This window comes from Drosophila pseudoobscura, chromosome 4, assembly GCF_009870125.1.
Source record: "Drosophila pseudoobscura strain MV-25-SWS-2005 chromosome 4, UCI_Dpse_MV25, whole genome shotgun sequence".
Classification (NCBI taxonomy): Eukaryota; Metazoa; Arthropoda; class Insecta; order Diptera; family Drosophilidae; genus Drosophila; species Drosophila pseudoobscura.
The window spans coordinates 26,832,631-26,848,916 of NC_046681.1; the positions used below are offsets into that span (position 1 = coordinate 26,832,631).

At 50.2% G+C, this 16,286-nt stretch overlaps 2 protein-coding genes across 2 annotated transcripts; both read right to left on the reverse strand.

Moving 5' to 3' along the window:
- Positions 1-1,576: 1,576 nt before the first annotated feature.
- Gr21a (Gustatory receptor 21a) lies at positions 1,577-2,984 on the reverse strand. The gene has a single exon (XM_002132815.3). It carries the CDS (start codon positions 2,957-2,959, stop codon positions 1,616-1,618), a length of 1,344 nt encoding a protein of 447 aa, XP_002132851.1. The 5' UTR covers positions 2,960-2,984; the 3' UTR covers positions 1,577-1,615.
- A 1,269-nt stretch (positions 2,985-4,253) lies between these two features.
- On the reverse strand, positions 4,254-4,620 carry LOC6903151 (bromodomain-containing protein DDB_G0270170). Its single transcript, XM_002132816.3, has one exon. It carries the CDS (start codon positions 4,574-4,576, stop codon positions 4,346-4,348), a length of 231 nt encoding a protein of 76 aa, XP_002132852.2. The 5' UTR covers positions 4,577-4,620; the 3' UTR covers positions 4,254-4,345.
- Between the last annotated feature and the right edge of the window lie 11,666 nt (positions 4,621-16,286).

A 16,286-nucleotide genomic window follows, 5' to 3' on the forward strand; every position in this document is an offset into this window, starting at 1 on the left:
AGAGGTGGGCATCGTGCTTTCATCGTGACACGACGGGTGCCCTCATGTGCGTATTGAAAAGTGGAATTTTTTCAGGGCCTACAATGGGCAAAATATCACGATAAACAATATATCTCCGTAAGAAACTGACGACCAGGTGAAAAATGCATAACAAATTCCATAACAAATCATTTCTTCGATAGCTCCTATAAATTTTTGCTGTTGAATATAAGAATATAAACCGTCATTGTTTTTGACAGATATTGGAAGGCATTGATTAAGTATAAAATTAATAAAAATATTGAAAAAAGGAAAATATAATATTTCGTGTTGGACAGTGTTCGATTCATTTTCGTCCAGTGTTGATTCGTGCCGAAAAATTTCAGTCCGTGCTTATCGCTACTGCGAATATCTCTCGATTTATACTTACATTCAAAATCGACATTGCAGCAGCTGAAAGAGAGACAGAAATAGCATGTTTATTTATTTAATTAATTAACAATTATCTGCTAATAATGGTCTATAAATACGGGAAAATATCATTAATATTTATAGTGCTATAATCTTAAGAGGATTAGGTGTGAGGGGTTAAGGTGTGCCAAAGCGGAATTATGGGTATTGCTTATAACCCTAAAACGTTCATGCTGGGCATATCTAGGGATGCTATCTTATATGAGACACAAGAGGCCCCCACCCACGCTTTTCTGTTAGTTCTAGTGTTTGGTTGGTCCAGACAAATCTATCCATACATACAAATGTATGTATATCGCTGCTAGTTTGTTCTCAGTTAAACAAACCGCAAAGGCAATCCCCCGCAGCACTCCATCGAAAAAAAGTATAAGCTTTAAATTTAAATTAGTTTTTAATTAGTTTTAATTCAGTTTTTTAATTGGGATGATGATTAAGTGAAGGCCATTTATGTTTATGTTTACATACATCTGTCTGCATCTGCATTTATATGCAATACTAATAATAGTGAATTATGGATGTCCATTTATACATGAACTATAAATAATGGATGTATACGAATGATATGAGATATAACACTGTGGCCTCCAATACAAGGGCAGTAGTTTTACGTTTAAATACGCTTTTAATTAGTTTTCAAATGGCTGCCCAGAAAAAGGCAGCTCGATAATAAATCGAAATGGGGAATAATATCAAATCGAGATGCATTTTACGCTTTGATTTTGTATTCTCTCGTCGAAAACTTTCGGAAGTCGAGTAAGGCAAGAAAGAGAAGGCGAGCGGCTAAGACTACTGTCAGTGCGAGCGGGAGAGAATGTTCAATATTCCTCCTTATAAAGGATTATGTATAAGATTTCAAAGACACAAAATAAATCAAAAGCTGTATAAAGAATCTGTTTCATCAGCCAGATCATATCCTGATGAGTTAAACCGGAAAATAAACTGCAGATTTCCCAGAGAAATATGTTTTTTCCAGTTGTGTATATAAGGAATACATGAATATGTTATTCCCGTAGCAAATAAAATACAGAGAAAACTGAGGAAGTGGATGAAAATTCCAATAGGCCACATCACAGCTGGGTAGATCTTAATAGATCTTCATTTAATAGTATTCCATTACTATTTCGATTTTATTTAACGATTACTAGAACTATTTTCTTGATAAGACTTAAGCGGCCTGCGAATTAGTGCGTCTCTGCTCGGTGATCTTGAACTGGAGGAGCACCACCAGATACGTGGCCATGAAGGAGATGTTGGTGGTGATGAGCTCGCGGTTGATGTTCGCATAGCCGTCGAGGTTCATGATGGGCGGGTTCTTGTTGATGGCCACCAGGAGCATCTCGACCTCCTTCTGGGTGGCCGCGTCCACGGACGTGAGGTTGATGTTGAGCAGCTTGGTCTGGAAGTCGAGGCCGACCTTGCGGGAGGCGTAGTGGGCCTCGTTGCAGATGATGTACAGCAGGCCCATGCAGTAGAAGACGATGACGAAGAGGCCCACCTCCTTGTAGGTGGCGCCGTGGTCCATGATCTCGCTGATGCTGCCGTACGTGGCGATGATCGTGGTGAAGAAGATCACGAGGCAGTACATGCCGTACATGTTCGAGTAGGCCCGCCCCAGCTGCTGCATCATGTGGCTGAGGTCCACCCACAGGTGGCGGTACTCCGTCAGCTTCTGGGCGGGCTTCTCGCCGCGAATGGTGGTCTGCAGGGCGTCCGAGAGGGCGCGGCTGGCGGTGCCGAAGGCGTTGCAGTTGATGTACCACAGGCTGCAGAAGCAGTTCAGCATCGCGATGATGGGGTAGTAGGCGAAGGTGTACCACAGCCGGAAGTCCGGCTGCAGGAAGTACTGCGAGAGATTGATGGCGATGCTCAGGACCCAGGAGAAGATGCACAGCGACCAGGTCAGCGGGTAGAGGTTCGGGAACACGATCGGGCTGCCCGTCGTCTTGAAGAACTTGTACTGGTAGTTGGTCCACATGTTCTTGAAGATGGCCACCTGGGGCCCGTGCCGCCAGCTGGCTACCGGCAGCAGGAAGTTCGTGAACAGCAGGCTGATGAAGATCACGTTGTAGATGGCCTCGTCGAAGCGCTTGTCCGGGCTGGTGACGAACTTCTTCACCCGCTCCCGCAGCACCAGCACCACCACCGTCGTCTGGCAGCTGTAGATGAAGATGGCCCACATGACCTGCTTGGAGCCCCAGGAGTAGCCCGTGCGCGGCAGGTTCTTCACCGGCGGATTCCGGTGGATGGGCATCACGCCCATGATCTGGAACAGCACCAGCAGGCTCTTGGTCGTCTGGTAGAAGGAGTCGTGCCTGTCCAGCTCCAGCGGATCGTCCACCGTCTCCTGCTTGCGCACGTACACCTCGTCCATGGCGTCCCCCCGCGCCACCAGCTTCAACTTCTCGCGGTACCGCATCTCGTCCTCCAGGAACTGGCGCTGGTTCGGGTTCAGCATGGGCGCCACCTTCGACGGTGGCGTCAGGCCGCGACTGACGGCCCAGAAAGACATGATCAATAGAACAGAATAGAACGGAACAGTCGGCGGCCAGAGTCCGGTCAGCGCTTTTATAGACCCCGAAATCGAGCCACAGTCAGTGGCAAGGCAAGGCCTTGCTATTGACTTTCGATTGAAAGGCAAACAAAGGACCTGGACACGCCCGGAGGCGTCGCCCATTTGCTTGCTTGCTTGCTCTCCATTAAATATGCCCAAGACCCAGGATATGAGCCCGGCAGTTTGTTGTGGTCATCCGTTTGAGCCCCTGGATGCCCCTGGATGTGCCGTGATGTGGGGCAGCGTTTTGCTGACATCGCCGCCATCGAATGGGTATGGCCCCGACCTAGAGGACGGAAGGGCCTTCAGTCGGAAGGGGCAGAAGGTACATAAAATGCGCTTAATTTGCCGGAAATGAAAGTTTAACGATGTGTAAATGCTTACGAATGCCGATAGAGGCTCGCACTAATGACCAATAAAAATGTGCCCCCATCGGGTGGCCCCATGTGTCCCATGTACTCCAGGGCTCCAGGTTCTCCCTGTCCGGCCTGACTTTTGATCAATTTCTGCCTCAGATATTTAAGGCCCAACGACATCAATGGCTCGCTCTTAAGGCGCTTAAAGTCCGGAATCCAGAGGAGAGTCACATCGCAATGGGAATGACAGCCAGTCCCGGGCTGGGATAAGCCTTCCCCCGACGGAGCAGCAGCAAATCTCCCCTCGAGAATGCCAGGCATTGGCCTGGGATGAGAGCCAACTGTTGCCGACCCGACCTTTGGCATCCTCCAGTTGAGCCTGCCTCCCCCCTGCCGCTGCAAGTGGCTTTTCGTATAGTTTTTCCTGTTTTTGGCAAGGAAACTCATTTTCATTGCACATAGTTTGGGCAAACTCTGGCCGTTTAATGCGAAAACTTTCAAGACAAACGACAAGCGAGAGTGCATAAATAAAGTGTTGAGCTTGTTTTTTATACGAACGGATACCCTGCTCTGCCCGTGACATAATTGCAGCGCGAGTCGGAAGAGGAAACGCTGGCAAGGCACCATTCACCATCCTTTGAGCTGCAGAGCGGGCCAGGGATTTGCCCATTTCCCAGGGCTTTTGTGCTGGTACGTGCCACCTCCATGGGTGTCTCTCTCATGGCCGCCAGCTGTCAGCCGCCGCGTGGCGGCCTTGTGCAGCAGCGAACAAGTTACATTTCGATTTCCGAGGCACACCGCCCCTCCACCCCCCTTTCGCCCCGACATCCATCTAAGGACTACATAATGCAAGTGTCTTGTGCGAAATCTGTCGGAGGAAAAAAATGTGACGAAGATTTAGTTCTTGCGGGAAAACTTTTATTAATATCATGTTCAAGGGGGCTTGAGCCAGCCAAAAATGGATTTTAGATTGACTTTGGGTAACATCCTAGGAGGAGGAAGCCTCGGTAGTGCTGCTGGCCTCAGTGGTGGTCGTTGTGGTTGTGCTTGTGCTGTTGCCATTGTCGGGCAGAGTGCCATTTGGTGGCAGACCCCATTGCGGCCTGCCTGGTGGTCCTGGCTGCTGACCATTCGGTCGTCCTCCCCTCTGTGGACGTCTGCCCTGAGCAGCTGCCACAGCAACCAATGCAAAGAGGACAATCAAGATGTAGAAACGCATGTTTTTCGAATTCAAGCCGAAACTGTGATAACTTTCACCGCCTCCACAGCTCTTTTATACCTTTCTTGGCCCGCTCTACGGCTCGTACGGAGTGACGTTTCACAGCTCAAATAAACGTCAGGTGTATTTAGGGAAAACCCCAGACAAACGGCGTCTGCGGTGCCTTGGTCTTGACTCTTATTCATCTGCGTCATCGATGCACAGCTGCTGTTTGATACGTTTTCAATAGCTCTTGCCTCTGGCCCCTCTGGTTTCTGTTGATATTTATGTTTGTCTATTTGTCAGCCCCCCCCCCCCGTTGAATGGTTGGGGGGTTTTTCTAGCTAATGGAAACGATTCGACTCTGCTGGCTGATTGAATTCCGGTTGGTGGTAAACCCATCAGGGCGGCCAGCGGATGCAATTTATGAGTTTTCATTGCAACTCCCTCTCTACCCCTCTCTACCCCTCTCTATCTCTCTATCTCTATCTGGACCAATATATAAATGTTAATTTAATTTGCCTTGGTTGCAGGCAAATGCACACAGAGAGAGCGAGTTTGGGAGACTGCACTCTGGATAATGCAATTAAATATTAATCATACGTCTGTGGCCAACGGAGGATGTGTAGGCATATGTTCGATGCATCCATAGTTACAGCAGAGCATCGACAAATTAGCAAATTGAACATAAATTGACTAATTAGGGCTAAAAGCAAGTGCCGCCCAATGTTTGCTCTACGAAGGTCTCCTTCTTCCCAAGGTACACGAAACGTGGAGGTTGGGCAGGGCCAGAGAGCTGCAGGGAATGTAATACAGAGAGGGAAGAGTGCTCATCAGAGCATTGAAGACAATAGCCGGGATACTCAGGAAGCGGCGGGCCCTTACCCTCCTTCCAATATACCCTGCTGTTGTCCTGGGTCCATCCAAAGCGACTCGAACAAGCTTCAGTGGTCGGAAATAATGTTTGCAAGTGCGAAAAATGTTCGAAACTAGTTTCCCTTTTTACCCCCGCACCCCCCCTCTCTGCCAAGGCCCCTCCTGTGTGCAAGTGGAAATTAAAATGAAATTGAAAATTTTCATTTGCATTGAAAATTTATCGCTTTAATGAGTGCCGGGTTGCCGGGTTGCCGAGTTGCTGCTGCAATTGCAATTAAAAAAATCTCAACAACTGTGGTATGCCTAGCTCTGCCCCCTCCCCTCTCTCACCCTCTCCACCTCTGTCGTCCTGGCAATAATCCATGCCTGAATGCGTTCTCTCTCAATATATAATTTGTGCCAGAGCTTAGCACTGGGCTCTGCCTCTGGGCAAGATCTTCAAAATTTAATTAAAAAATGCTTTGCATATTTTGCCTCGATTGATTTTTGGTTTTCTCTCAGAGCCCTTTCGATTGAATGCCCCCCTCAGTCATGCCTTTGCGGGCGCCCACGGCACTCGGCCCTGACAATCAGCCGCATTGATAAGCGGACAGTTTCATCCAAAAGGGAGACACTCTCTGTGGCAAGGGAGGGGGAGGCGCCTTGGATTGGGTCTAATTGAAAGGCATACAAGCGCTGCTTAGTGCATCAATTAGTAGAGCAAACGCATCCACTCAGCCGTCAAAGACAAAATGCAAACGATTCAAACCATTTTGCAGTCGCAGTGGCTGCCACTGTGCCTGCCACTGTGCCTCCTGCCACTGTGGCAAGTGCATTTTATTAGTCGGCGTTTGTCAACTCAAGCCGCCCCCCCAAGTTTTTATCTCTCGGCAAACAGTTGGCGTCGCAATTGCCGCACAAAAGACACAAAAAATGGAGGGGAAGAAGTGACGGCATTGTCCTCAATGGATAGTCTCCCAATGCCACTGCCTGCTGCCATTCCGTTGCACTTGCCATTGCCGTTGCCACCATGCAAATACGAAGGGCATTAAAGGATTTCTCAACTGCCACTACCCCCAGATAGCCCCCGATACCCCAGTTCCCCTATTTTCCATCCATTTTCCATTTTTTCATTCACCATTTGTTAGTATCGCTGTCTTTTATTGACTTTGCGCATTTAACTTTTAATTTTCACCATGTAAAAGAGAACCCAGTCCTCCGTTGGAGCGGAGGGAGATAGACGGATAGAGGGATCCAACGCGGACGACGATGATGATGATGGAGAAAACTTTTCCCACCTTAAATGTGCTGAAAACGCTTTAAGCGTTTCGTTACTCCTTCGTTCGTTGGTGGGGGTTGGGGGGAGGGGGTTATAACACCTTTTTTAACCTTGTTTTCCGGCGTAAAATTATTTTCACACGAAGCTTTTTAGAATATTCCTTGCCGGAGGCGTCATTCTCATCCTCATTTCCATCCTTGTGGCTGCCATAGAAATGGAGTGCCGTGTAAATATGGCATGTCCCTGCCCCTGGCCCCCCCCCACCCCCCTCCCTCCCCGCTGCCACTGCGGGTGACATAAACCGGCTTGTGCGCATTTTCGGGCTAAGCTCTGGCGGCGCCCCCGCGGCGTATACTTAACCGGCGAGCCGAAACCGTATCCCGAGCCTTGGTTGCATTCACATTTTGTGCCGCTTAATCGGCAAAAAAAAAAAGAAAAGGCAGAGGCAGAGCCAAAGAGCCATCGAGAGAGCCGTGCTGCAACGAGCTGCATGCAATATTTATGATTATTTTTTCAATTTCTCTTCGATCGGCGAGCGGCCATGGAAAATTTCATTTACTGCCATTCTGTTGTTTAGGGGAGGCAGGGGAGGATACGATGCCATTTCCAGGACATTGCAGGATGGATTTGTCTTTCAATTTGTGCTGCAAGTAAAATAAGTTAAAGCAAAGTGCTGCAAAAAGGAAAGCTTCGGCTCCTGGGGAGTGGGGGAGAGCACTTCCTGGCAACGGATGGCACGGCGACTGTACCGCCGAGAGGGGAGGGGAGGGGGGACACACAACTAATTCCACCTAAGGATAATATGATTCGTATGCCACTGCTGCAGAGGCAGACTCAAGTCTCCTCCTTTAGGGTTCGACCCTCTCCTTTAGGAGAGATTACATTCACGCTACAACTTTCACATTTCTCCGTGTGTATTTCCTCTGTACTTCCCTCTGTCCGTCTGTGTGTGCTTTCATTTTTCAAAAGCGCGAATTTAGTCTGCCAACTCATGTGTGTGCCCCTCCCCCCCCTCCTGCCTAGAAAGGAAACAGCTCCTCCTTTCTCCCCCTCCCTCTCTGATGAATGTGTGCCGCTTGGTTTATGTGTTTCACTAACCAATTTGCGCTCTGCGCTCGACGTGATTTACAGTTCCCCAGCGAGCTGTTTTGCTTGCCACATGCACGCGGCAGTGCGTCTGTGTGCGGCAGTGTGTGGCGGGCACTTGCCACTCGGCTTAACCCACGTAGGTGCCCCAAAAGCTGATCGAAAACCAAACCAAACCAAAGCACTTCACTCCAAGAAGTTGGGGCAGGAGGGAGCTCCTGCTGGAGGAGTCTTGGCTGGATCCTAGGCCCAAGAAAACTCCCTTAGATCGCCTTCGATCGCAACCCTCTGACGAGGTCTCCAAAGTCCTACCAAAATTTGGTTCCTTCTGCCGCCACTCCGGCCACAAGGGGTTAAGGGTTAAACGCGGGAGTATTAAGCCCTGGGCCCGGAGTCCAATCCTGCAGTCCAGCTGCAGTCCTTCTGCTGCTGCCAGAGATGGCTTTAAACGTCTGCCTGGCAGAGCAGGGAATGCAAATCAATTGATCATTTTGCTGGCCAACTGCAACGGCAATTCCCCCTCTGCCAATCCCTCTGCCATCCCTCTGCTGCCAAACACACTTCAGTGCACTCGAAGTGGCCGCTTCGTCGAACAGCAGCGAGTGGATGACGGAGGCGACTTTGTGCTGCATTTCATGAGCAACCCCATCCAATGGCACTCTCTGGCACTCTCCGGATCCATTCAGCTGTTGCCGTTTGTCGCAACTTTCCGACGTGGGGCGTCGCCAGAGGGTTTCTCAAAGGAAAAGCGGTAGAAAACGCACATAATTAAACGATTTGCAGGCACCATCAGTGCTGGAACGGCCACTACAAGACGGCAGTCCCCTTTGGCCAGCATGTAATAAATTAACGCGCAATGAACTCCAGCAGAGCATGGGGCATGCATCATAAATCATCTTTGGGTCGACTGGAACTTTGAGGTTTCGCTTAGCCGTAGGCCTAATTATCACCCCAAAAAGAAAGCCTGGCCAAAGGCAAAGCCTTTGCCTCTGCCTCTGCCTCTGCCTTCCCCGGGCATGACGTGGCCGATAGCCAGGACTGCAGGACTCCAGGACTCTCCAGCAAAGCTAATCACGGACGAACGGAGCTTGGCCAAGCGCAAAAAATGTTCTTTCGACGCCTAAGAGAGAGAGAAAAAATACTCATAGAAGCGGGCAAATTTTTTGGGAGGGAGGTTCGGGCGATTATCTCGTGTCCTTTGCTGTCGATGACTGGCCCCCCGCCCCCGGAATCGGGGGTATTGGGGATGGATGGCATTGGGATTTGAGGCTGGGTATGATGCGATGATGGCACCAGCAGCAGCTCAATTATTTTTTTTGCTTATTTATTTTGTCAGGCAGGAAGGCTGCGCCTCCGCCTGTGCCTCCGCCTGCTCCTCCGCCAGCGCCTCCGCCTGTGCCTCCGCCTGTGCCTCCGCCTGCGCCTCCGCCTTTGTTCGCCTCGATTTTGGTTTCGTTTTCGGTCCTGGTGTTGGTTTCTGTTTCTATTTCTGTTTGCTTTTTTTGTCCGAGTTAAAGTGACGAAATTGTAGCTGAAATCTGTTTAAAGGCGACCTTCCGGAAGCCCTGCTTTCGGGGCGGCGCTGTAAAAATTTGATTTTAATTGAATTTCTCATTTTCGGCGGGGCCTATGCAGAGGGGCGTGGGGGGTGGGGGGCGAGGGAGGACGGCATGGCAAATTCAATTTGCTGCTAAATGAGCTAAATGCGATTAAATTCGTGCAGACAGACGGCCAGGCCCTCACCTCTGCCCCTTGCCGCCGCCCAGTAAAGTGGAAATGGAAGCCTCTTAGCCGAGACGAGTCGAGTGGAGGCTTCAACTAAATACATTCGACTCTGTGCCCCCCCTCAATCTGCGGCAAGACATGGCCAACATGACCGAGCTTGCGGCATGTGTAACATATGTCGAGGCAGAGCAGGGGGGGACTCGGGGGAGACTCTGGGCCTAAATCAATACAATTGTTTGGCCCAGCACTTGGGCCCTATTGTCCATCAGTTGAGCAGTGGGAAAATGAGGAAAACAACAAGCTGGGAGGGGGGGTGGGGAGGGAGACCCCCTCTCCCAGCCAAGGATTCGAAGATGCTGTGACACAGGCCCTGCCCTGTCCTGGCCCTGGCCCTGCCTTTGATCATCGACTTCCAGGGAGTTGTTCCGTAAAGTCAATGGATTTGCATTTGACCGAAAGACGACGACGACGACAACAACAAGTTGTTGGACTTTTCTTTCTTCGGTCTTCGGTCTTCGGTGGCTGCCAATTGCCGCAAAAGGACACTGGAAAGCCAGCTGCGGTCATGGGTAGCCAAAGAGTTAATAAAAAGTTTTCCCCTTCATTGTTGCTGCGCTTCGCTCGTTCGCTTTGCAGTGTTTTATGGAGGCTTCCACAGTGTTGCAGCACTGTCAGCATTTCTATCGCTTCAGCTGCTTGTTGGTTTTCCACTTTGTGGTTTTCCGCGACAACGAGGGGTCGGGGGTCGGTTGTGGTGGCTTGTCTTGCGGCATTGCCATTGCGTTTGTGTTGTGTTGTGTTGTGTTGTGCTTTATTTGCATACAATTTGCCAGTTTATGGCCGTCAAGAGAGGCTGCCTGCTCGGCACTGGTTTTTAGCCCGCATCCCGGGCCCTGGCTGCTCTGCTCCTCCGGCGTTTGCCTTCATCAAATATATGTTATTTGTATTTATTGATTTCCAAGTGAAAACATTATTGAGGTTGGCCGATACACACACAGAGACCAGGGGGGGTGCGGGGGGGCTGGGGAGGGAAGGGGAGGGGGAGGCCAATCCCCGATCTGTACCCAAAAGCAAATTTGTGTTGTTGTTGAAAATGTCGAACAACAAAAGGACTTCATTATTATTGCCTGCATTGTGTGTGTGTGTGTGTGTGTGTGCGTGTGTGTGCGTGCGAGTATCTGTGTGTCAGCCAGGCTGTGCCGTGCTGTTCTGTGCTCTGCTGCCTGATTAAATTGAATTTCATATGCAAAAGGTGAAACTCAATCAAGAAAACATAAAGGCACACGGCCTCTCGCCATCGCCATCGCCATCGCCATCGCCATCATCCATCCTAGTATTAGTGCGTATCTGTGTGCGTGTGCGTGTGTGTGTCCGCTTGGATTAACCAAAGCCAATGGCAAGACTTTGCGGCTTTTGTGCTACGGCTGTGATATCCCCCCGAACTTCTGCCCCACCTTTGAGGTTGAAATTAATAGCAAAATGAAAATTAAAAGCCATTTGGCCACAAGGAAAAACGAATATTGTAAAATTGTAAAATAGCCTGGGAAAATTGAATGACTTATCAGAGGATAGTCAGGCTGCCAGGCGCCCCCCCCCCCCCCCCACCCCCCTGGACTGTTGGAGTACTTAAAAGTAAGAGCTCTCTCTCTTCCTGGCTCTCTCTCTCCTGGCTCTGCCTCTGGCTGGTTTTATGTTCATGGCCCAGGCATAGGTGATAATTTCATTTGCTCAAATCAAAACCTGAGACCTGCTCTGCCCCCGCCCCCGCCCCCACACACACGCTCCTCCACGAACCCGAGCCTCATATTGAGCTAATAAAATTTTAATGAAATTACGAGTACCTCCTGCCGCTCCTCCACCGCTTCGACCCTTCGCATAATAATCACGGTACACACCCCCTCCCCCTTCCACGCCCCCCCCGAAAATTTTATGCCTACTACGTGGCGGCACAGCCGAGGAGCCAAAACGGAGCGGAGCAGCCCTGAAGTGGAGCATAAAAGGAGCTATTAGGTGGAATATTTTTTTCCCATTTGCCAGGCATTTTCCCCGCAACCCTTCATCTGGCATCTGGATGTGGCAGAGTCCACGCGTGTGAGTGTGCATTAATGATGCATTGCATCTGGCAGGCCGCGTGCCAGCTTAAAACTGTTCGTTTCGCTTAATTACAGGTGATGGACGGGGGCAGGGGTGGTGGCGGGGGCACGGGGGGTGCTCTGTCTTCTGACTTCTTGTCGCATAATTGCAAACGAACACAAGTTTTGATTAAAGTTCTCGTGTTTCGCGATGAGCAAAAGGGCAAAAGGGGACTCGCGGGGGGCGGGGCTGTGCTCATCTCTCGCTCGTCGCTCTCTGACATCACGCATACGCCCCGTGAGCCCAGGGAAAACTTTTTCGCGCTGCAGTGACGTCTAATTAAAACTTATTTCTGCCAAGACAAAGGCCGGGGCATGGGCATGGGCATGGGATTCCCCTTGGAATCGCAGCAGTTGGCGCCGTGGCAAGTTGATGATTATGTTGCCGGCAATGGAAATATTTATCAAGTCATCGCGTTGCCGTGTGGCGGAGGCGCCTGTAAATGCCGGTGCTTAGGGCAAACAATGCAGATTACGCGTACGCCACAATAGGGCGCTGCATGCGGCTTGGGGAACGTGTCAAGTTGTGTTTGCCCCGTCAGGCAGCGGCGGCTCTGGTTGCCAAAAAGTTAAACGAAGCGCACCGCGCACCTTGGGAAAACTTTGTCGCTGCATTTGATCTCGCACCTTTGCGTGGCACTTCCCTGCATGTTGCATGTGGCATGTCGCATGTGGCCGGCTCTAATTAAAATTTCAGGCGGCAATTGAGCAGAATTCAGTGCTGTATACGCTTTAATGTGAGCGAGAGAGCTGTCCGCAGAAGTCCGAGCAGGAGTCCGAGCACTGCGGTGGGGCAGGACATCTAATGACCGCACGGCTCGTTTGCTTCATTTGCAGTGAAATGGATGCACAACCGCAAATCAAATACAGAACCAGACCCACACAAATGGAGACCGAGTGGCAGTCAGACGGTGGGTGGGGGAGGGAGGGAGGCTGGGCATGTCCATGCCAAGTCCATTCAGGAAATTTCCTTCGGAAAATGTTCTGGCATTTGAACTCTGGGGCCTGGCTCTTGGGTTATTTGATCTCTGTTCCAGTTAGCACTTATTTTCGGGGCCATCTTCCCCCCAATCTTCCTCTGATGACAGGCCGGGGGGGGGGCATCTCTGGGCATCTGAATGCGGAATGCGGAATGTGGAATGCAAAGCAGGCTCACATTCGGCTCGCATCGAAGGGATTAGGCATTGGCCCAAACGAAATCTGATCGGCGTACAAAATGAGGCATTGGGGAGTGCGAGTGGGGGGCTGGGATTGGGGCCTGGGATTGGCAATCCTTAAACGAATTTTCTGTTATTTTGTGGTTCATTAAATTCTCAAGCGCAAAATCAACGCCGTCTTCTGCTGGTCTCCAAGTTTGCATTTGCTTTACACATTGTCAATAAACCCGAGCACAGGACACGTACGAGAGTGGAGTCTGTTGCTGCCGTTGCCGCTGCTGCCTGTTCCTTCAACAGTTTGTGGCAGCTTGTTGAAATTAATCATTTGGCTGCCAAGTCGTCTCCATCGCTGTCTCTGTCTCCGTTGCTCCATCTATCGCAATCAGTTGGCAGCCTTGCCTCGCCCCTGTCGCCATGTTGCTACTTCCGTTTCCGCTTCTAGTTGACTGCCGTTCCCGTGTACGTGTAGCCGTGTCTGTGTGCAGTGTGTCAACAACATTATGTGCTCTCTCTCTCTCTCTCTCTCTCTGAGTGTGTGCTCTGCTGGCATTCCATTCGTGTAATTTCCCCTGGTGGCAGAACATGTGAGTGCATCTCCATCTCCAGATTCTCCTTCTCCTTCTCCTTGGTCTCCTCTGCTCTTCTGGCAGCTGGTTCCTGTCCAAGTCAGTTGTCGCGACAATAACCGCTTCCCAGCCACTGGTGCAGTCCTCCTCCGCGTATTTGTTTACAGCTCAGTTATAATAAATTGCAATCATGACTGGAATGGCAACAGCCTCAACCGCCTCAACCGCTCTGATTGTATCTCTGACGGAATTTGCATGAATTGAGGCTCCATCTCCATCTCCTCCCCTCTCCCCTTCACAATTTTCAATCAGCCGCTCACTCGTCTAGAAATCCGTTTTCCGCCACTCGTTCTCCGCCTGCCCGGGCGTGTTTCCTGCCCCCCACCTCCCATCGCGGGGGGCAAGAGATAACCAATTAGAGGGGCACCTGCCACCTTTGGCGCTTACGCGCTTTTCCAATCTCAATTAAAAGTGCGAAATGTTTAACGTGTATGTTTTTCCGCTCGATTAGGCCACAGAAAACAGAAAATATGTATGCACAAGGAAATATTTTGTCATTTTGCGCGCTGACAGCAGCCACGTACTCGAAAAAGTTGAAAGAAATGCTCGGCATCCACACCAAAAGGAAAACTTTTTCGCCAACATTTTCACATTTCAGCTTTCCTCTGCAGGTCCCCCCCCTCCAGCCCGCAGCCCGCTCCAGGGGGGTCTGTTGCTCACTTTTGATACCCTTCCAGAGGGTTCTATGCTTCGTCTCTCAGGGCTTTGATTCCCCTACGATTCATCAGGGATCTGCTAGGGTATCTGCCACTTCGTTCATCGTTTTGGCTGTCATGTGTTGCTGTTTTCGGTTCACTCGCTTCTTTTGAATTACAGGCAGTGCATGGCAAGCAAATTTATTGGCAAATTGGGAGCACAGTGGTTTCCCTACAGTGCCCAAGGAGCAGGCGGGAGGGGCAGCAAAGAGCGTGGTGCCATGCCATGCCACACGTGTACGTGGAGCGGCGAGGGGGAGTTGAGTGTATTTTTTACAGCTTGCTTTTTGTTTATGTTGTTTTTATTGATTGAAAATAACTTAGTGCCGTTTTATGTGCCACCTTCTAGGGGCGGGGGTGGTGCCGGGGAGGACCTGGAAGAGATATGTATATGGAATAAACTGGAGCGCTTTATGCCGAAAGGTAAGTAAAGTGCAGGGGTCTTTGTGCAGATGAGAGTGCCTCCTCGTGGGATTGCGATTGCCATTGCCCTGGAGCATTGTTCCCTGCCACAAAACACACACTCATCCCTGCCGTAAGAGGATGCTCTCATGATAATCCTGAATAATTAGAGGGAATTGGCACGAGCCTCCAGAGAACAGGGAACAGAGTACATCAGGAGATGCTCTCTTAATGCACTTTGGCATACGCGTAAATTGCCTTTGGAGCAGGCGCTAATTAAGGGAGCTTTGCCCGGGGCCCGTGTGCCCTTCCTCAACCTGTTGACCCGTCCGCCCATTTGTCACTGCCTGGAGAACACGTTCCTCCCCATTTTTATTCATTTCGTGGGCTCCTCTCGGTTCCCTTTTTGGGGTTCTCCTCTTTGGCAGGCCGGACCATATTAATTAGCTTGATTAAAATTAATATTTGCGCAACTTTTGCGACGCCACAAAATGTTGTCGTCAGCTGGTGGCAAGCAGAGCGTGCGGACTGTGGGCTGTGGTAAATATGTGCAATAAATAAACATTTCTTGCGTTCTCTTTGTGTGTGTGTGCCCCGATGTGACAGCCGACAGCCCCTGTGGCAAGGTACTCCAACTGTAATAAAGCAAATGTAAAGACAGGACTGCTCCATTTTATTGAGCGGAAGAAGCAGCCACCTCTGCCTCCCCCCTGCCCCCGCACTCGCCGTGGCAACTGGCAACAAAGTGCGACCGGGATAAATCTTGATGCGTCAGTCGTGGCGGTGCGGAGGGTCTCAGTGAATGGAGCCATGAAAAATGTTGGCCCCCACGACTGTGTGAATGTCACCATCATCGCCCCCTCCCCTCCCCTCCCCTGCTCTGGCTCTGGCTCTGTGCTCATCTTCATCTTCCATTCCAGAGTCGACAGCCCCAATCCCATCCACGTTGTCGTCGCTGTTTATTTGGCCGATTCCGATTCCGTTTCATGTGCTTTTTGTTTTACGAGCATAAAGATAAATTCACGCCAGGAGGAGGTCCAACCTGGGGCCCGGATTACACACGTGAGTGGTGTGGTGTGGTGGCCAGGACTGGTCTGGCCCCCCCGCCGTGACCGTTTTCGGTCATCCGATTTATTTATTTATTTATAGCAACAAATTGCAACGTCAACTTAATCACCGAACTCTATTAGTTTGGGTCGCTGCGAGTCCTGCGAGTCCTTCGTTTGCGCTGGCAAACTCATTTCACGGCTTTGTACAAAGTCATTTCTCTTGGTCTCATTTCTGCCCTCCGTCTGTACTTGTATTTGTATTTGTTTCTGTATCTGTGTGTGTGTGTGTGTGTGTTTTTTTGGTTATGCTTCATTCCCCGCCCTTGGGGGCGGCACTCAATAAAACAACTTTAATTAATTAATCATTATTCTCTGGCCTGGCATTTCTGCCTAGGCTCCATTGTTTATTGAAGTTATCCTGCGGAATGTGTGGCTGGAGAGTGACGGGGGGAATGGAATTGGATTACAATCCTAAAACTTAGTGGCTTAGTCCCTATGATGGGCAGCGGCCGAGACTCTCTCCAGACTGGAGAGCGCCTTCTGGCCCAAACAGGGGGGACAGAGGGGGGCACAGTGGGCGATTTGGCTGATTTCGGGGAAGGAAATTAACATTTTCGACCTTAAAAATTATAAATAAAACATAAACATTCTCTGCTTCAGCTTTTTCTGCTTTTTGGACCTTAAAAAAAGAAAGATAAAACATCCACAGAGGCCACAGAAGCAGT

Bases quoted from the DNA above. Each gene is read 5' to 3' on its own strand.
- LOC6903151 (XM_002132816.3), bottom strand. From the start codon at position 4,576: ATGCGTTTCTACATCTTGATTGTCCTCTTTGCATTGGTTGCTGTGGCA.
- Gr21a (XM_002132815.3), bottom strand. From the start codon at position 2,959: ATGTCTTTCTGGGCCGTCAGTCGCGGCCTGACGCCACCGTCGAAGGTG.